A 21399-nucleotide genomic window follows, 5' to 3' on the forward strand; every position below is an offset into this window, starting at 1 on the left:
GTAAAAAACAAACAAACAAACAAACAAGGTATCACATGAATGAGCCATTTGAATTCCAAATGTGCCTTTTAGTCAGGTGTAACTGTGAGCCCCTTGGACAGTATGACACTTGCTTCTTCCTCCCAGTATTACTGTTTTGTTTTCCCCACAACATTGATTCTGATTCCCAGTGTTGATTTACTCATCTTCCAGACTGACTTTTTGTGACCCACTAGCACTGACCTTTACAGAACTAAAGTAAACAGCACGTCCCACCTTTGCTTCCAAAACATCCACAGTATTTGTTCTATGGAGCTAAATTACATAACCAGCATTATTCTCCTCTGAATAGAAAGCCAAGAAACATATTTTCTACATTCCCTAACTGAGTAACTTAGACAATCCCTATGTTCCCTAAGGCACTGACCTTACCTCTTCCCTGTTTGCTTATTTTTTCTTTCTTGATCACCAACAAACAATAAACACTCCTGACAGAGAAGGTGTGCCAAGGGGTGAAGGTGGCATGTGCTACAGTTGATATCAATATTTCAGGATAGTTGTCTCCAAATCAAACCACAAAGCTTGGCCACTAGATTTAGTATTTAGAATCATAAAAAATTAGAACTGAAAGAGATATTAGGAATAATAAAATACAATTTCCTCATTTAAAAAATGTAGACAATGAGGCAATGGAGGTGAAGTGATTGCCTAAGATCATTCTACTTATCAGTGATTCTACTTAGCACTAGAACTTCATTCTTCAGAGTCTCAATGCAGTACTTATTTCATTGGAATGCCCCTCAAGTAATCATCTAATGAGAATTAAAACTGGTTTTGAGATTAATGAGCCAGGGACTGAGATGGCTGAATAAATTTAGGAGTGATATGTTCCTTAAATATCTCAGTGAAAGGTTTGGAAAGCCTTTCATTTACTGCTAGCTATATACCAATTTTTGATGAGCAATTCCATTGTCCATGGTTCCTTATAAAGATTTATACTTTAACTATGTCTTCCAAAACCTCTTTATTCTGAGTAATACACTACTCCTAAAATAATTTCACTTTTAGAAGGTGTAGTGGATACAGAGGTCTCTATATTGTAAGGAAAGAAGGAATAGATACTAGAAATGTTGGTGTAGATCTAAGAACTACAATGTCAGATGAAAAGGAGAAAGAGTTGTGTGGTAATGAGGGGAGTAGAACACAGGGTGAAGGCCACATGAGTGGGAGATGATGTGAGGATGGTTGAGGTCAGTGAGAGACACAGAGATCAGGAGGCCTGGATTCTCACCTTGACTGACCAGCATGTCAGGACTGCTCCAGACTGTGGAGCTGATGGCTTCGCCGAGTGGAGCCAGAGTTCCCAGCTCCAAATCCTGCTCCTGCCAGTAGCCTGGGGAGAGAATCTCCATCAAGGATGAGCCCTACATATACGATGTTGCAGTTTGGTATCTGAACTTCCATTGCTATATGTGGGGAAAGGTAAGCCCCTGTGAAGAGTAAGTTCACCAGAATGCCTAAGAGAAGGTGTGTTTCTTACAAAAAGGAGAGACTAACTAAAGTACTGAAAAAGGAAGTTAACTTTTCCTCCCAGGAGTGAATAAAAGGAGGATGTTAAGGTTTATCAGTCAATCTTATCATGTTGGAGCCAAAAGAGATTCTAGACATCATCTAGCCCAGTTCTCCAGCTTCACAGGTGAGGATAATGAAGCATATAAAGGTTAAACATGACATAATGCAGGTCAGTCATTACAGAGAAAATGAAAGATAACCAAAGACTTTCATTCCTTATCCAGGATTCATTCAGCTAAATGCTGTTATTTACTAAAATAAGTATAGGTTTAATAATTAGAAAATAATTTCATATTAAATGATTTTAATAAACCTGTAGAACCAGTACTCCTGTATTATCATTATTACTTTGTAGAGATGAAACAGAGTGAAGTGACTTGCCTAAGGTCATGTAAATAGAAAAGCAAAGACTACAAACTAAATATCTGATCCATATCCAAAGCTCTATTTGTTTCAGATAAGACTCTACCACTGTAGAAAGACAGACACTGCAGTGAGGGCAGAATTTATCCCCATCCTTCCCAGATTGTTACCTTCTATTGGGTGCCCAAATTCTCAAGTTTTCCTCCCTCACCCTTACTCCAATTGCCCACATTATATCACTGACTCTGCTCACTCCTCTGGCACAACAAATCTCTCTCTTCTTAGCAAGCAGCCCATAAACAGTTTTGTGACTGCAGAGTGTCAAGGGTCTATTTCCCCAATTCAATTTAAGGGGTGGAGGGACAAAGAAATAGTCCAAATTAATCTTTTAGGGTCTCCAGCCATAAGCCCAGAAATAACTAATCACAGTGCACAAAATTCAGTGAGGTCACAGGTTGCTGAGCAGAGTTCTGAGCTGGTACCCATCCAGACCCGAGTTCAAGAAAAACTTCAGTTGTGGCAGTGTGCTTGCTTGAGAGGGGGCTGGGTGGAAGAAAAAAGACAAGAAGTGGGCAGCACTGGGACTGAGAGGAGATGGGGTAAAACGACAGAGTGGCAGGGGTGCTGGACTAAAAAGCTAAGTGGCATATGGGTTCAGGGTCCATGGAGAAAAGAGAGAAAGAGAATTGTAGAATCAGAAGGGAAAGAGGGTAAAGGGAGAATGAGGAGGGAGGAAGGGAAAGGGGTTAAGGAGAGAGAGGTAAAGACAGGGGAGTTGGAGAGATTTCTTGTGTCTGAATATGACTCTGAGAGATAGTTTCAGGGCTTTTCAGGCCTTCACAGAGATGCTCTCTCTCTGGAATTCCTAGACATGCCATTGGAGATTTAGAAATTACTCTGTTCTCAAACAGAAGTTTTGATGGCCAAATGGGAAGGGCAGTAAAAACAGAGAAAACAGAAAATCTCTAACAGGTAGAAAGAAGTAAGCACAGAGGGGATGGGGAAAATGTTAATAAAGAAAGGCAGCAAAGATGAGGGAGGGCAAAACAGAAAGGTGGCCTTGAGAGGACAAGAACTCTCCCATTCAACAGGGTCCCTCCCTGGGTGCTAGACTTTAACCCTGCTGCTTTCTGTGAGTGTCAAGGATGAAGGCAACCTGAAAGTTGGTGACTGTTTCATATTATTTTTCAGGATGTGTATTAGTGGGTACACTGCTTTAACATGAAGTAGGAAGTCAAATAGTTCTGCTAAAAGTTTGGAGTGGTAGAGGGAAGGGAGGAGCCAGAGAGGGTCAGTGCTCAGCCCACAGTATTGGAACACAGTGCACAAAGTAATCACTAAACAGGACTTGCTCAAATGAACAGAGGAAATAGCCATCTCATAACTTGGTATAGGAGTTTCAGTTTTCAGACTCTGAATTCATCGAATGACAGAACAACCTTGAGAGATAAGCAACCAGATATAATTACTTTTTAGAGATGAGGTTTAGAGAGGTTCAGGGACTTAGCTAAAGGCACAGAAATGGCATACCTGTCCAGGATCCTCTTTCTCTGATGGTGTCCTCAAAAGTTTTCAACAGCTTTTTGTTTCTTATAGTATTTCAGCCCATGTGTTCCACTCAGTTGTTAGTTATCAGTCTCCTTATTTAAACTTTGAGTTCCTTAAAAGCATGGGCATTACCTTGCTCATCTTTGTATTTTTAGCATTTAGTCCATAGAGGGCTCAGTACATTTAATTGGTCTGGTAATTCATTCCATCACAATTGGCACTGTGCTATGTCTATCCCTAATCAGGCTGTGTGTATTCTGTCCAACAGAATGGATTTAGTTTTCACTCTCCTGCTCCTTCTTTCATCTGTGCTTTTTATCTGCATTCTCAGTTCTGTTCTCCTTGCTTACATTCATTTCATCCCTTCCCTCATGCATTTTGCTGGCATTTTTTTCTGCATAGGGTGAATAAGTGAAATGGTGATGCAAGTCATTCAAACCAAACTAAATTGTTCAGGTGAGGGGACTTATAATTAAACAAATGATCTCCAATAAATGTCATATTTGTAATATACATGGTATATTATCTCTCTAGGCTTACAGTGAACTCTAGTTTGTAGTGTTTCATGAAACTGCTTTAAGAGGTAACTTTTATTTTCCCCTGTGGGGGTGACATCTCTTCCCTAATTTAGAGAAGTACTTAAGTTTTCTTTCTATTTTTGTAAAATTATACACCCATAATTATAAATTCTAAATGGCCACTCTGTGGAATCAGATGAGTGACTATAACTGTATCAATAGAAACATGAATAAGTAGAAGAAATTATTACCTGTGTTGTGAAAGGCTAGTGCCTTCTTTGCATTTAGATCATGACACCACTTCTGACATCAGCGCAACAATTCCATGGATGGATTCAGAATGGAAAGGAAAACTTAAAAGAGTGCCCTGAAAGGGCCACCTGGACTTTGAAGTGGAAATAGTGAAAATTCTTCTCAGTATGGGTCCTCAGAGGGAAATTCAGAAATTGAGACCACAGGGCCATTAATGAGGGAAGTCCCCTCATGTAAAAGAAAAACAAATGAGAGACTTCAGGTCATATTGGTCATATTGTTTTCCTGCTCAGAAACCTTCACTAACTTCCCGTTGTCTACAGATCACATCCAGATTTGTTAGACTGGACTTTTAAGATCCTCTACAGTCTGAAGCCAATGTGCCTTTCAACTTTGTCTTTACTTCACTCACCCCATATCCCAGATATATGACTCTATTTAGAATTCTTTCTGTAACCCCTTTGCTTTCTTGCATACATCCTTTTTCCTGTAATAACTCCATTGATAAAGCCTTTCACCCATCTTCACACATCCAAGCCCTATTCACCCTTAAAGCCTATTTTCTGTGGCATCTCCTTCAAAAAGTCTTCCCTATTTGACCCAGGTGAAAATAGTCCTCATTTCCCTGAGTTACAATAATTATCTGCCTTCCTTAAATTGTGCATCACTCTACTTCATAATGCACATTTGGCTTCCCTCCCATATTACACAGCTCATGCAGGTGGGATTGAGATCTAATTTATTTTTGAATTCAGTACTGGCCCTAATACAGCATGTTACACTTAATAAATATTTATTTAATAAAGAAAACAAAGTTGCTGAGCATTTTCTACTGTGAGAACTAAGCTTAACATCTGCCAGCAAAGAGGCAATAGTAAATGAAACATGGTAAGAATAGGCCAAGAAAGAGGGTTGCCCATCCAGAGGCTGAAGCTCTAGAAGTCCACAAGATATTGGGAATCAATATTTATTGATCACCCTTTGTTTCAAGGTTCAAGTTAGGTGCTCTAAATTCATTACTCCAGAACAACCCTTTTAATAGGTATTATTATATACATGTTAAGGATGAGTTAGCTAAGACTTAGAGATTAACTAAGGCTCAGAGAAGCCAAGTAACTTATCCATATGATGGCCTCAGTAAGTTTTGAGATGAAAACAGCTCTAAAATTAAATTTCCCTGACCACAAAATCCAGCCTTTTTGCACATTATCACTACACTGCCTTCTCTTGCAAAGCATTCATTTTGTGTCTGTCATTGTGGTGCAGGGATTATGGGGGAAGATCCCTTTCTGCATTGCTGGCCAAGAGTGGTTCACTCAAACAGTATTCACAACACTCACTTGCAATGTGATTTAAAAACAAAACAGTTGTAGCAAGGTGAAAATAGGTGCTTGTGGTGGTAATGGTGCAGATTGTACCCACTGTATTGCATTTTTAATTAAAGTTATTAATAGATGTTTATCTATACCTTGGGTGGCTATTTCATGCAGTCTTAAGAGTCTTACAAAGTGGGACTCAAGTTAACAAAGCTACATATGTGTTCAGTTAAAACTAGTGGAATCCCCTCATGTTTTCATAGCAAACTAGCACCTATAAACTAATATTTCTTCCTGTTTGCCTTCAGTGGCCTTGTAGGTTCTTAATTTTTGGTTTATTTACCCATGTGTCTTTAGGACTCCCAGCATTTTAAAGAACAAAGCAATTCAATTCACTAATTCCCTTCCAATGAGTTGTTCATATTAAGAGCAGCAGAGGTGGGATTTGGAGACTTACTAAGATGCCTCCTTTAAGCAAGCATTGGCACCTGTGATTCACTTTTTCACTCATAGCCCAGGACCTTGCCCATAGTAAGTGCTCAGTAAATATTTATTGAATAAATGAATGAGTGACTCAAATTAATAAAAATGTATTATGTCTCCAATTTAAGTGATGCTTAAATTAAGTAAGAAAGTTTATGTGCCAGTATGACTTCTGATTACAGAGTTTTTATAAATTTCTTAGTCTGTTTTGGGAATCTAAGGTACCTTGGCCTGAGGGTCAGTGTGCACAGATGCACATTTAGGTTGGTGGGGTAAGGGGACAGAATGCTCCCACATAACTTCTGCTGTTCATGCCAGTGCTTGGGTCCAGAGCCCCACTTCACAGATTAGAGAGGATCAGATCCCTGAGTAAGAGTTGATGGTGATGGTGATGATAATTCAACATTTCTCTAATTCCAGAGTTAAAAATACTCTTTATCCTAGTCCATTTATTTCTTATGATTACTGTGACACGTGGGTGGAGGAATGTTACCTCCAAGGGAAAAATACACTGAGAGCTGTGGCCTAGAATGCTGAGGGGACCCACTTTTAGAATAGTTAACCCACTACCATGCTTGGACCCCTGACTGGGTAATTTCACTGTTATTTCTCCCTGATCTAAGTCACACACTGAAAAGAATAGACATGGAAAAATCAGAATTAGATCTTGGCTTATGGAGCTTTTCTTTATGCCCAGAGCAACTCCCACCTGAATCCTGATTTAGGCATAACTTCAAGATTTGTGAAGTCACTTTGACTTGAGAGACTTCAGGGCAGAACACCCTGATCAAAAAAGGGCTCTACGTTCTTCATTTGTTTTGGGCTGCCAGAAATTACGCTACTCCTATGAAGTCATGGTATAGTTTCTTAGTCTAAATTTTGAGAGTGTGAGTGTTGAACTATTTTTTTATTTTCTGCCCTCCATTCCTTTCTAACTTTGCCTGCCCTTCCTTAAGTTTCCAATTCCCTGATATGCCTGGTATTAGAGTGCAATCAGGTAAAAGCTAGGGCCATAGAGGTGAGAGTTATTCTGTCATCTGCAATATCTCTCTTTTCAGGTATTGTCTGTATATTTTCGTCTTTTTCTGTTGCTCCTTAGGGACAGAGCTGTATCCCCTTGTAGACAGCAGGATCTCCTAAAGGATTTCCTTGCATAGCTCAGATATACTCCAGCTCACATTTACTTCTGAACTTCAGAGCTCAGTCATGCTTCAGCTGCCTGCCTGGCTCTCTCCAGTTCACTGCCCCTTTTACCCTCTTTCTGGCTGGACTACTGAACTTTAGCTCTTCCTTCCCCGTCCCATGCCCCCACTGTTCTTTCTTTTTCTATCTGGTGTTTTCCTCTCAGAGACTTGTTTACCTACTTTCCTTCTGCCTATCAGCAGAAGGAAAGTCACTACTTTCTGAAAGTCACTACTCTCAGCTTTGCTTTATTCCCCTAGGAGGCTTATAGGATGTAAGTGAAAACAGGTGGGAACAGAAGCTTCACTGTAAAAAGTTCCTAACTTGCTGACTAGCCCTGTAGCCTGGAAAATCATGGCCAAAAGATTCAGGATTTGAATAACCTACACTGTGAGATGATCTAAGATTTAGGGTTGGAAGGGACCAATATGGGTTCAAACAGGCATAATGTTGCATATTGGCAGACACCTTTTGTTTCCATCCTAAGCAGGTTATTGCACATAAAAGGCTGTGTTTCTTGGGCTTGAAATGGTGTGTGGCTAGGCTTTCCCAGGCTTAATAAGGATAAGGGAACCCTTTGGAGAGTTGGCTAGTTTGCCTGTGGTGGGCATGAGGGTGAAGTTGGTACTGATGCCCTTTCTGACCCCCTATTGCCAAAGTTCAATTATTCCTCTCCCCTTTCTATTACAACTTATTCTTCTCCAAACATTTTCCCCTCTGTGATTCTTAGAAGCATAAACTTTTAGAGTGAGTGAACAAGAATCTTAAGTAACATCTAGTGCAACCCTCTTATTTTAAAGATTAATAACTTAGAGCCTTGGCTGGTGTAGCTCAGTGGATTGAGTGTGGGCCTACAAACCAGAGGATTGTGATTCGATTCCCAGTCAGGACACATACCTGGGTTGCAGGCTAGTTCCCAGCAGGGGCCAGTTCTCAGCAGAGGACACACTAGAAACAACCATACATTGATATTTCTCTCCCTCTCTCCTTCCCTTTCCCTCTAAAGGTAAATAAACAAAATTTTAAAAAGCAAACTAAACCACCTGGAAATTGAAAACAGAAAAAGCATGGATTTCCTTTAAAAAAAAAAAGAGTAATAACTTAGGCTTAAAGAGGTGTAGGAACTTAAGTACAGTCATACAGGCAGCTGGTGGGAACTGTGATTATGACCTGGCCTCCTTACTTATTGCCATTTGATAACAGGTCTTTGCACTAGCTAATTCAAAAGTTAAGTTTGCATTTAGTGTGACTTAACTTCCAGTGACATCCATCCTTTTTCTCCCCACCTCCCTGTGTATAGTAGTGGGGAACCCCAGGACCATAGACCTCAGGAAAAGTAACTCTACTAAATGTCAAACAGGTTAGAGAAGTTGCAGTGAGATGAGGATGTAATTCCTGAAGATGCAAAGAATGGCATCTTCACAAACTTAAGGACCTTACAGGCAGATTTTAGTTCTCACAAAAGAGGAGACCAAGGGTAGAAGCCACTTCCTTGCTACTAAGAGTTAAAAGGGGGTGATTATGGGGACAGGCTGAGTGTGTATGTGCTGGATCTGCATAGTGGAGAGCTGGAGGAATGCTAACCTGATTGTGAAGAGGGAGATAGAAACTAGAAGATATAAGAGAGCAGAAGAGCATGTTTTATTCTGAGCTATTTCTGTCTGAGAGAGAAAAATCTGGAGGTAGAGAAGGCTTGCAGTAGGTTGAGAGAAGACCTGAGAGACTTAAGGTTCTGAGGAGCAAAGACTTGGAAGTGAGTGGCAGAGAAGGAGGTGGGAACAGCTATTGCTTTGATTTGCTATTGTGTCAGTGTTCTTCATGCATTGGTTCTGGAAGGGAGCCCTGGGCTTGCCCACAACCAAAACAAGCCCCTCTGTGGTAATACTATGTTATAACACAAAACTGCAATTGGGAAAGAAAAAGTAAGGGGGACCTATCTCCAAAGGCTCCTTCCAAGCCTTAGCTCCTTGCATCTAGGACTGAGTTGTGTGCTCTAGACAAGCATCTATTGTTCTTTACTAAGGCTGTTAGAGAAGACAAGAGACAGCAAAGGGATGATTGATTAAGACCTTTTGGAAGAACAGGTTCTATGTTGGGGTCTCATTCTAATTAGTTGTTTTTCATGTAAGTCCCTAAGTTTGGCCATGAAATTATTCTGGTAGATGACAGTCCTGAGACATTTTAAGAGTATCTATTTGCCCCATGTTTTCATTTCCCTCCCATCATGCTCACATACTCAGAAATCAGGACCAGAATGATCTGGGATCTGCATTCTCATGCTGTAGAGAGTAAGGAGGCCAGATTTTTATCTGATTTGAACTTTTAGATGTCCCTTGAACCAAGTGTAGGCACTGACACTCTTATGCTAAATTTACCTTGCTGCCGGTTTGTTCTTTACTTCAATGTCTCTGATTATATTTTGCTTCCTTGTTTGTTTTGTTGGTTAGGTTTCACTTAAAGGTGAGATAATATGGCATTTTTCTTTCACTGACTGGCTTATTTCACTTAACATAATGCTCTCCAGATCCAGCCATGTTGTCTTGAACGGTAGGAGCTCCTTATTTTTTTCTGTTGCTTAGTACTCCATTGCGTAAATGCACCATAGTTTTCTGATACACTGATTTACTGATGGGCACTTAGGTTGCTTCCAGCACTTAGCTATTATAAATTTTGCTGCTATGAACTTTGGCATGCATAGGTTCTTCTGAATTGGTGTTTCAGGATTCTTACTGTAAAATCCCAGTAGTGGAATTTCCAGGTCAAAATGCAGTTCCATTTTTAGTTTTTTGAGGAAATTCTGAACAAACTGACAGTAACCAATGGGGAGAGGGGAGGCTGATAATGGGGGAAAGAAGAAGAAGGGTCATCAAGGAACATATATAAAGGATCCATGGACAAAGCCAAAGGGGGATAGGATTGAGTATGGGAGGTGGCGCTTGGTGGGAAGGGGGAAAGTGGTGATGGGAAACTGGAGACAACTTTACTTGAACAGCAATAAAAAATTAAAATAAGAAAAAAGGTAGAGAACAAATTTTTAGATCCAAATGAATAATTTTGAAAAATTTAAAAAATTACCTTGCTGCTTTCACATACATGTAATAGAACTGGGGAAAAATCCTCCTCCCCCAATCTTAGGAAGTACTTGGAAAGGAAACATAACACATTCAGTGGGAGTAAATGAAAGCAGAATTCAGTTTAACTTATTGGAGAATGTTTAGCTATGGGAAATTAGGAGCTGGGAAAGGGCAAGAAAGCCTGGAAACATCAGAGAGAAGTATAGAATAGATTCCCTGAAGATGATGAATCTCACAGTCCAGGCTCCAAAGTCTTGCTCCTACCCTCAGAACTTCAGTATTTGTTGGAGTGCATGGATGAATTCCCTCTCTCAACAGGATATATCTTCTCCTTGGCTCTTTATGTTGTACTTGAGATACTTCAGGCTTATGACCTGGTGTGATAGGATTCTGATGCTGTGAAAAAGTTGAATTTGTTAGGAGTCAGGAAAAAAACCATTTATCTCTGGTGATTCTGATTTTATTGACTTGTTTGTACTGTTTCTCTTCCCTGGGTGATCAGAATCAGGGTGTAGATAATAGGTTCAGGGAAGTGGTTAAAACATTATATGAAGAATAATGCATTCCACTCTCCACAATGACACTACTCTAGATTTCCCTCTTCCCCAATCCTTTGTCAGATTCAATATATTCCATTCACTTTTTTTCACTTGAAAAAGTGTATTTTTCAGAGAGGGGTACATTGTTCAATTAGCCTTACTTTGTGATTTCCTGGGAATTTAGCTTGTCTGTGAGACAGATACCTTCTTTGGACCTCACAGTCCTCAAAGTGGCAGATACATACTTTTCTGACCCAATGACCTCCTATTTTCTTCTTAAGACTTCATTTAGTGTCTCTTCTTTAATGTGGGGATATACTCATTTTTGTGCCCCAAGTGAATATTGTATATTCCAGTTTGGTTATGCTCTTTTTTCCCCTCAACATGTGTCTCTCAACATACATAGCATATTACAATTTCATTATTCATATATGTTTTAATTTTTTTCTGACATAAATACACAGTTTTCCTTATGACCCAGATACAGAGCCCTTTCACAAGCCCAATATTAATCAGAATCTCTTATTTCCAGATAGCCATATGGCTTAAATGCAAATATTCTCTCCAAAGCAGAATTCAGACTTTCTCCTGCTTATTCTTCCAAAGAGAGTGCCAGAATCCTCTCCTCCCCAGGACTGAGGCTCTGTCCATCTGTTACTGACATTGGACTCCAGGGCTTGGGAACAAAAGAGTTGGCATTATTCAGCAGCTGAAGATAAATGAGAATATGTGAGACTTAGGGGCTTAGTGATGGTAGGTTTTATATTTGTCTGATATTACAGGATAGATGTCAGGGGAGGAAACATACAGTAGGTGTTTGGAAAGATTTCATCTTTATAAGCTAGTGTAAGAACTAGCAGGATTGAGTAAGTATAATTGTCCTACTGTCATTTTTGCATTTTCTGAGGAACAAGTTATTTAGAGCACATGGTATAACTGGCTATTTATCTATTTATTTATTGGTTTTTAGAGAGAGAAGGAGAGGGGAAAGGAGGAAGAAAGAGAGGGGGATAAACATTAATGTGACAGAGAAACATCAATCAGTTGCCTCTTATGCATGCTTCAACCAGGGACAGAACCTGCTCTGACTGGGAGTCAAACTGGCAACCTTTCACTTTCCCAAATGATACCTAACCAACTGAACCACACTGGTTAGGTCTGGCTGCTCATTTTATAATAAAAGGACTTGGCCTGGTGTTCTTCAAAGGCTGACCTAGACCATAGTGAGTCTCAAGTTGTTTGTCATCAACGTATTTGAGTCTTACTGGGTTTCTAAGAAGTATCAAGTATTTAAGTCAGAGACTCATTAAACCAGTTTACCTCTGTAGCTTTTCACCCTGTCTGAAGCCTTGGCTGGAATTCTAGAATCAGAATAGAAGCAAATATCCAGGGCACAGAAGTAAAAAAAATAAACATATGAAGCAAGGATCTGCATATTCCCAGTGCATATCTAGTATTAAAAGCACTAGTTTTCTATTGTACATTGTTGATATCTGGGACTATATGAAAGAAGGGGAGCACTAAGTAATGGTTAGCTTAGAGATAAATGGCTGAGATACCAGCTTTCATTTCTTTTTCTTTTTCCCCCTAGGGCAAGGTGATAAGTCTGACCTTTCTGACTCTGACCTAGAAGTAAATGAGCCAAAGGTGCTTATAATGATCTATTAATAAACAATTAGTGTAGGTCTAACTGGGGTAAGAAAAAAACAAATTGTTTAAGAAGACCTCCAGTAGAAAGAAGAAGAGAGATGAGAGGGTTAAACAATTCCAGAGATAAGAGTTCACATAGAAGAGTGACACACATGTTGAAAAAAATGTTGGAATCTCTGTACTAGAATCTCTTCTGAAACATGTCTGCTATTCATGAGAATAGAGGGCCCAGGGATATGAGTAGATGGGAGATACTCCAGCTGTTACTGTAACCTTAATTCTGCCTTCCTGAAGGCTCACTCACAGAGATAAATCACTTCTATTACCTGTCCTTGAAGAATGAAGTTTCTTCTTGTTTCAAATGAGAAAATGGAAGAGGCATCCCAGAAATTCATTCTGGAAGCCTGCTTCCCCAATCAGACTCTGCTGTAGGTTATTCACTGGTGTTAACTGTTATGCAGAAACTGACACAGGAAAACAGGGTGTAGAAGAGACACTTCTGTAGTTCTTATGTAATGGGAGGAACAAGCTCTCTAGTCTCAGACTGGCAGGGGCTGAGCATTTTTGGCTCCTTGCCACACTTGATGTCATCAGCTTATTGGCATATACCCCAAAGAGTAGAAGAATCCAGTTAAAAGATACATGTCCTGAGATATGGAAAAGCACTTAGACTCTGAGATGGAATGGTTATGTATTGAAGGTCATTTAGTTCTATACAAGATGACTATAATTATCAGGGACATGAGTCAGGGTTTTGATATTTGTTTTCTATGCCTCTCATATGTTTAATCTCTCCATTATTTATTCTGATAATCCTTCACTATCTGTTATTTTTCCATTTATTTCTAAAGTTGAGATAAAAGGGGAAATAAACTCCATGAGAGTACAGCTAGCATTGATCATCAGGCTCAGAGTGGTTTTAAGAGGTTCATGCTTATAAACTTAGTAGGGCTCCATGTTTTTGCATTCCATATGTATAGAGTATGTGTGGTTGAGCAATACTGTCTTAATATAAAATATGACCCTTTATAATTATGTTTTTAATATGTGAGTCAATATATGCCAAAATATCCCGTTCTTTTGAGGACTTTTGGGGTCACTCCAAGCTCTAGTCTCCTGAACATTTCAACAACACTTATTTTCAAGTTCATAATTACTTGGGTTTTTTTTTTTCTATCTTCTTCCTACAGTTGATTAGATGGCTGTGATGACTTTCCGGATATATATTTCAAAGTTCTGTTCCTCTCCCAATAATGGAGCAGGTCAGGGATTGTAATCAAGATCATGTATGTGTTTGTGGTGGGGGAGGGAGATTCCAACACTGTTCTGAGGGCTGCGGTGTGGAGAATAGAGATTATGAAGCTTGAAGGGAGAGCAGAACCATGGAGAGCAACAACAGGAGCCTGTAGTGTCATCATCAGGGGCTAGCACCATGGAGAGCTCAAATCACAGGTAGTTTGTTCCGAAAATAGGGGAAGAAAGCTGGACCATGAGTGAAGGCAGCCAGCTCTCTAACAATCAGCCTAAAAGAAGAGACATCAGAGCTTCTGATAACATCATGTTACACACCCATCACTTGTTCTAAAAGGCCTCCTGAAGTCTTTTGTTTGAATCTGTCATACATACCCAAGAGTATATAAAAAGTGAAGACAACCACCAGACTGAATTTGTCAAAGGAGCTTCAGCAATTATTACAAATTACCTATGTATTAGTGGTGGTATAAAGGGTTTTAACTTGCTATAATCAATTATGAATAAAATTAAAGTTATCATCTAGTGAGGTAAGAAGTGCTATAGAGCCTGTGTCCCCTCAAAGACACTAAGGCATGAGGAAGTCAAAAGGTATTACCATCAGATAGGGTATAATCTGTATTAGAGACAGAGTGCTCTAAGGTACCCAAAATTATGTGAACAGTCCAGTCTTGATCATACATGGAAATTAGAAATGAATCATGTCTCTTAAGAAAAATATTGTACTCAGAACTTAGAGGCTGCTGTGTTAATTAGGAAATCTGGTCCCTTTCTTTAGGCTTAGGGACATTTTGGTAAATGGAAAACAGCTCTATCTTTAGTACTTGTTGCCTCAGTGAAGAATATGTAGTTTTCTGAGCTTTTGCTTTGTAAAATTCTCAACAGCTTCATGTGTTCAAGACTCTTGAAAGCTTGGTTTCTCAATGCTAGAAATGAGATGCTAAATAACCTTGTCATAACAGAAAATTGAATTGGGTTTTTACTTGGTTTAAAGAATCATTAGCATCAATTGGTTCTGACCTTGTAAGGAATCATCACTTGTGCTGATTTTAGAATTTATGCAAGGACCTCTAGGCTTGGCCTCATCCAGGAAATAAAATGTCCCAATATAGACAAGGGTTAAAAATGAATTATTGAAAATTAACATGAAAAATCAAAGGAGGAAACATAATCATCAAAACTTTCAAATACCCTACATTTTTTTCCATTTGGTAGTCAGTAAGGAGATGGCCGAGTCCACAGTTTGTTCTCATAGAGATTACTATCCTTATGTGGAATTCTCTTACTGAGAAGTAGATGACAAAAAAGAGATAGTTGGGCCAGTATACAGTTCTACTGGAGTATGAAAAAACAGAGAATGTGACTACTCACAGCCCTGGAGGTTTTATTTCTCTGGTAACTATGAAGATATTTTTCCCTAGCATGTGATTAAGGAAAAAGAACTTTTGATTCCATTCTACATATTATTGGAATTCAATAAAGTAGTAACAGCAAGGGGTACTAAAATAAAATCTAAAGATTTATAGAGCAATGGCTGAACTACCTATTCTGCTATTTCACAGTGACCAGTACACCAAAAAATACCTTCTGCAGAAGTTTATGGCTGCAGAACTATGAGTCACTCTCCAAGTGAATAGTGAATGTCTCCAACAAGGCACTCTTGAAATTACATTTGGACCTTCTTTCTTCCTCAGTTGGCAAGTTGGAAGAAGAAGAGAGGGAGAGAGGGAGGGAGAGAGAGAACATGAGAGAGGGAGTAAGACCACTAGAAAACCTAAGAGTAGTTAGCTGACTCATATTACTGTCATTCTAGTGAACATAATTTCAAACCTTATGTAGCAGAACTACAGGTTGTGCCTTAAGGAGTATAGGGAATGTGGGGAAGCCAAGGAGAAGAGTAAAAGTGCTACATACAGGTCTTATTTCTCTGTTTCAACAAGAGTAATTTTTCTTCTATCTGTTTTATTTATTTGAGAAAGAATTCTCACATTTTTAAAAAAGTGGGAAAAACACTACCCTAGACGAAACTACTAAAATCAAATGGTGCTTAGCCCTAGAGAGAACTTAGGAAAGAGTCTTTGGCATAACTTCTGGATTGGCAGTTGATGTTCCAGTTTGGGCCCCAAAGCACACAGGCTGGTTCTGTGTGGAATTAACTAAACTCTGCTAGGCCAGTGTTTCTCTAGTGGTCTCAACTTCTCTGTACCATAAAATGCACATCTGAAGGAAGAGCATATACTTCCTAAGGGTTACAGCTGCAACTAGGAAGAGAAAAGGAACAGACACAAAACAGAACAGTTACAGCTGCAACTAGGAATAGAAAGTGGATGAAATAAGTCTGCCAAGCAAATATGTAAGCTCCTCTAGAGTGAATGTCTTCTGGACCTCTCTGGCACACAGGACATGATTTCTATACCTGGGCACCTCACCAGGTGGCTGCAGAATGGATGGCAGTAAACAGAAGGTTATTGGGAAGAGAAAAGATATGTGTGGGGCAGAGCAGTACAAGGTTAAATTGTTGTAACCTGGTCTAAAACAAAGTGAGGCTGTCCACCTATCCATCTTTACACTAGGTCAATTCATGGAGTTCTAGAAGTAACTTGAGAAAGAAGAATCCAAGGAAGGCTGATTACAATGTTGAATGTCAAAATGTTCATGAGATAACCATAGGACACATTAAGTTCATAGGGCTTGTTTCCCCCATACCTGGAATGCTAACTTTGGCAATTTCAGTGGAGAAATGTATGAAGGAGGGGGCAGGTGGAAAACTCCAAATATCTAAACTGTTCCTGAGCTAGCCATAGCTCTAATGGCCAGGTTTAGATATTACTGCTCGCTCTTCTCCATCCTCTCAATCCCTGTTCAGCCTTATGAACCTAAAAATATATGTTGTACTCCAGGGAACAATATACCTCAGCAACATATGAAATCTGTTTTTTCTTATTCTAAATGGAAACAGCCACTCTACAACACCCCTTTGACCACTCAAGCATCAATGTATCAAGTAAGTTATCTTGTCCTTAAACCTTTATAATGCATCTCTCCCTGTTTTGATCAAACATTACCAGGTAAGGTAGGAACTGCCTCACTTCCTCTCCAGACCAACTCAGGGGTACCAGGTATCCCTTCTTCATGATCCTAGTCAGAACAGCTTCATTAATAATTATTGCACCAATGCACCCACCTCCCACTATCAGAGTTGGCCTTCTTAGATCCAGAAACAAAAGAGGTAAAATTTATTTAGATAAATGATCATATGTGCCTTTTGCCTCGTTGCAGCAGAGAGAGCAACATGGGTCATCAACAGCTATACTGGAGCCATCCGCGAAAATTCGGCCAGTGTTCTCGTTCTTGCCGTGTCTGTTCAAACTGGCACGGCCTGATCCGGAAGTACGGCCTTAATATGTGCCGCCAGTGTTTCCGTCAGTACGTGAAGGATATAGGCTTCATTAAGTTGGACTAAGTGAACTTCTTTCAATGGGTCATTCAAGACAAGACATCTACCTTATTGCAGAATGCCTAGCCCTTTGTACATAAAATAAAATTTAAACATTCAAAAAAAATGATCATATGTGGTTGTAGATGTTATACATCCATGGATCTGGAGACAGTGAACACCAGACATGAGTTCCCACTATCTGGGCAGATGATACTGTACAAGAACAATGATGCTTGAATTAACTCTTCTAAGTTAACAGACTTTTCTTTTCATCCTCAGCTTCCCAAGATCTTCAGAAATTCTCTATTCAAAATTTATTTTCTCCCAGTCTTTCCCTCAAGCCACTGTTCTAAGACATATTTACAAATGAGGGGATAGAGCATTTCTCTTCCTCTCAACCTTAAGCCTGCATGGAGGCTGGTCCCTCAAGTTGAAGACCCCCCCCCAAAAAAAAAAAAAACAACATAGTGCAGCTGGTGAAGACTTAGCTAACATATAGATTTACTCTGTTCTCCAGTGTTTACATTCTAGGGTTGAAGAGCTCCCAGCTTTCTGGGATGATTTCTTTTTGTTTAGGTACCATCCCGACACCATTAGTTCCAATTGCTGAACAAGTACAGTCTGAGTCACATCTGTCTCTCTTTAATGTAACTAGCAGGATTAGAAGGCCAGGGACTTCAGTTGAAAGTCAAACCTAATGGAGGGTCATTACTGAGATAGAAACACCCAGTGACTCTCCTTGCCTTGCACTTGGCTTGCCCTCTTTCTGGACTCTCAACATCTTCTCAGTGGGCTGGCTCAGCAATGCAAGCCTCTGGGCAAGAAGGATTCCTCACAGGAGGGAGGGGCTGCTGTCTCTATAGTGATTTAGGAAGGAACTCTCTTTGGAGACTGTTGATGGGTATAGGGTGGAAGGATTCAGCTACCCAGCTATAGGGAGGAGATCTCCAGTGTCCCCACATCAGTGAAAACTCCTTTACCATGATGGAGAGAGGAATGTGAGGAGGTCAGACAAGATGAAGTGATTATCTCTCCAGCATCCTGGATCTTCGCCTATTTTCTTCAGATGAAATTCTCTACATCATCCTCCCCAGTTTTAATCCCTCCCCTTTCCACCCTCACCCTACCCTGTATCCATACCTCCTGGCCACTGGGTCCATCACCCGAGAGCCTCCTCCCTTTTCTCCTCCCCTGCAGTTCTTTCTGTTTTTCACTGGCATCTGGCCGGGCAGTTACCACCCTCCCCCTCACTCGCTCCACAACCCCTTGCTCTGCAGAGGTCCTATTCCTATCCCCTCCCCCATCCCTTGCCCAGCTCTGACAAGGCAGGAGACAGGAGGATGCATTCCTTCAGTCCCTTCACAGCCAGCTGCTCTCCCTCCTCTGGGACCCTAGGCTCTGAGCTCTGACTGCCTCCCTGGTCTCCTTACAAACTGTCCCCTACCACCCCATTAACCATCAGCAGCCTTCAAGAAAGCTGAGGTACCCACACAACCCTGACCTACATAGCCAGGTCCAGGGCAGCAGGAGGGGCTCTTCCCTAAGGCCCTTCATCACTGTACCCCCCCCCCCCCCCAATTTTGAGTTCCAGACTGTGGCTAAGGTGCTAGGCATGCTACCCCACCCAAAATCTGGGAAAATAAATGTTTAGCCCAGGAAAGCTTTGGGTTTTTCATGCATCCTTCTTCCCAAGTATCTTGATCTTTCTTTTTGCCTAACCACCCCCACGCCTCTGCTCACGTTTGGGTTTCTTTCCCCCACTCTGCCACCGTTAAGGATATTGCCATTCTCGGGCCTAATCTACCCAGTGTTATTTTGCTCCAAGAAGAAGCCCCCTTCCTTGCCTATGCTCTCCTCAGCAGCCTCACCCAGGCCCCCTTCCCTAGCCACTTGGATAACTGCCTCGAATAGGGGAGCGGAAATATTATTTGCTTGCAGCAGTTTGGGGAATTGCACTGGCCACCCAACCCTCCAGACATACATACACAAACACCCGACACACGCCCTGATTGTCTCACTCCGCCCCCAACACACACTGACTGACACAGATACACACATACGCGGGAACGCAGAACCAGACACCAATAGAGATGCACACACCCAGACACACACGGACAGCAATACATCCAGACTCCGGGCGGCTATAACGGACCACAACCCCAGGGCACACGCAGACACACTCGACAGTATAAAGAAGAGTGCATTCCCGGCACACCCACGACCCACGGAGACACAGATGTTCAGACACGGGGGTACTGGCACCCAATGGCGACTGAAACCCCGGGTTCCAAACAAAGCCGACAGACTTCCTCTGCCCCCCAAGCCGCTCAAAACCCCCGCCCCGGTTGCTGCCCACCTCCCCTGGCGCCGCCTCCTTCCTCACTCACCGTCCTGGGAGAGGTTGGCCTCGCCAGGCGCCCAGCAGCAGGCGAAGAGCAGGAGCAGAGGGAGAGCGGAAGAGGCCCCCATTGTGCTTCCCGGCCGGCTCCCTGCTGGGCTCGAGCGAGCCTCGGTCCCCTGGGGCTGGGGCTGGGGCTAGGAAGGAAGTAGACTAAGATGCAGAAAGGGCGCCCCGGAGCCACTAGAACCCCAGGTCCGAGGCGGGGGGGACCGGGAGGGAGCCGGCACTGCTGCAGTCACTGGGATTAAATAGGATGCTCGGAACAAACCATTCGGTTGGAGGTGGAGGGGGGGGCTGGTCGCTGTGGGGGGTGGCAAAGGGGCGGGCTGCCGCATTCCCCACTCCCCCTTGTCCCCTCGCCCCCTCCCTGCAGCCAAGGCGCCTTCCACCCTCACCTCTGGGAGCTCTGCCAGCCTGGCTTGGGTGTGGAGCTCAGAGAGGGAGCTGCTTTAGCGGCAGCGCCCGGTGCGCACCCCTCTTAGGTTTGGGGTGGAGGGAGGGAGCTTGGTAGGTCCCTGGGCCAGCTGGCGAGAGCGGCCACTGCAGGCCTAGGCAAGGGTGTGCCCAGTAGCCTCCAAAGGTTTGCTCTTCCCCGTTTAGCCACTGGGGATTCCCAAGAGTCCTGGGCGTCCCCTATCAACAATGTGCCCAGGGACTTCTCCCCACTGGGTAACCAGTTTCCTTGACCGTTCTCCTCAATACTAACATCCCTAATTCTTCTAACCCAAGAGCTCCTGCATGGAGGCCAGCAACAATTTGTGGCCTCAGGCGGTTTCCGTGAAAGACATCTTTCAGTAAACACACAAGTCAACATTTCCCTTCATCCCTGTCACAGAAATTACCCCCTTCCCCCAAAATAGTGATTCCCCTTAATACTCTTGCTCAACCCAATGGCCTACAAAGCAACCCAGTTTCCCCCTTAATATTTCCGATGCCCCACCTCTACTCCATGGACTTTTCTCCAATATTTTTCTTTTTCCTTAATCTTTCAGAGGCTCTTGTTCTTGCTTCTCAAGTTTTAGTGAATAAGATTCCTGGGTCAGTGGTCTGATTTAGAGACCCTCAGGAAGCTTCCCCTTTAAGGACCTGTGCATCTGTTTAATGTAGTTCTTGTCCCTGATCCAGATATAATATGGATGAGAGGCAGGGTGTCCATATTTGCTCTTGGCTGAATAGTTCCAAATCTCTGGGGTTCCTATTTTCTCTAGAAGGTTTCCTAGTATCGCTAGAAGATCGTTGGTACATCTTAGAAAGGGATTCTTCTGAGTCAATTTGTTCAAACTCAGATTTGGGGAATCAACTTCTAAATTTTAGAATCTCTGAATCAAAGAATTTTACATTTATAAGCATTGTTATAAAATATGTGTTTCAACCCCTTATTATTCAGGTGCAACTTAGGTCCAAAGGGCTTTAACTGACCTACCCAAGGTTGTACTGACAGTTAATAGTAGAAAACACAATATCAGTTAGGGCATGGAATGATAAGGTTTTCAAGGTGCTTTCCACCCTCTTTGGTCATATTTTGTCCCTAGATGAGGGATTTGGCTCCATGTCTTCCAACTCCTGGACCAGCCCCCTTCTGTGCTGATGACTGGGCCACACCCTACTAATCCTTAAAATTTAGATTATCTTTCTCCTTTTCAGCCCTTGGTGATGGATGCAAGCAGAAGGGTCTGGGAAGTACTTTGTAATCATTAAAGCTTTGCATAAATGTTAGTCACTGATGGACAGGGCCCAGAAAGAATATTCTCCAGGGACATCATTCACATTAGTCAGATGCTGCCCCACTGTTTTTCCCTCAGTGTTTCTAGAGCTTATCCATGGTTTCTGCA

General features: G+C 41.7%; 2 protein-coding genes across 4 annotated transcripts in view; one reads left to right on the forward strand and one right to left on the reverse strand.

The window, feature by feature from the left end:
• The window catches only part of CADM3 (cell adhesion molecule 3), a 31587-nt gene extending 11777 nt beyond the window's left edge, over positions 1–19810 (reverse strand). For 2 of the 3 annotated variants that reach the window (XM_037166276.2, XM_037166277.2), the window contains exons 1-2: positions 19554–19810; positions 1271–1372 (exon numbers count right to left, since the gene is read on the reverse strand). In XM_037166276.2, the coding sequence (XP_037022171.1) occupies positions 1271–1372; positions 19554–19635 (184 nt within the window). In that variant the 5' untranslated portion in view covers positions 19636–19810. The remainder of the gene's footprint in view (positions 1–1270; positions 1373–19553) is intronic. The other variant, XM_037166278.2, reaches the window with a different exon arrangement.
• LOC119064513 (40S ribosomal protein S29-like) lies at positions 16984–17288 on the forward strand. The gene has a single exon (XM_037166280.2). The coding sequence runs from the start codon at positions 16984–16986 to the stop codon at positions 17188–17190; it is 207 nt and encodes a 68-aa protein (XP_037022175.2). The 3' UTR covers positions 17191–17288.
• Positions 19811–21399: the final 1589 nt, after the last annotated feature.

Source organism: Artibeus jamaicensis, unplaced genomic scaffold (genome assembly GCF_021234435.1).
Source record: "Artibeus jamaicensis isolate MK-2021 breed Jamaican fruit bat unplaced genomic scaffold, CSHL_Jam_final contig_475, whole genome shotgun sequence".
NCBI classification, from domain to species: domain Eukaryota; kingdom Metazoa; phylum Chordata; class Mammalia; order Chiroptera; family Phyllostomidae; genus Artibeus; species Artibeus jamaicensis.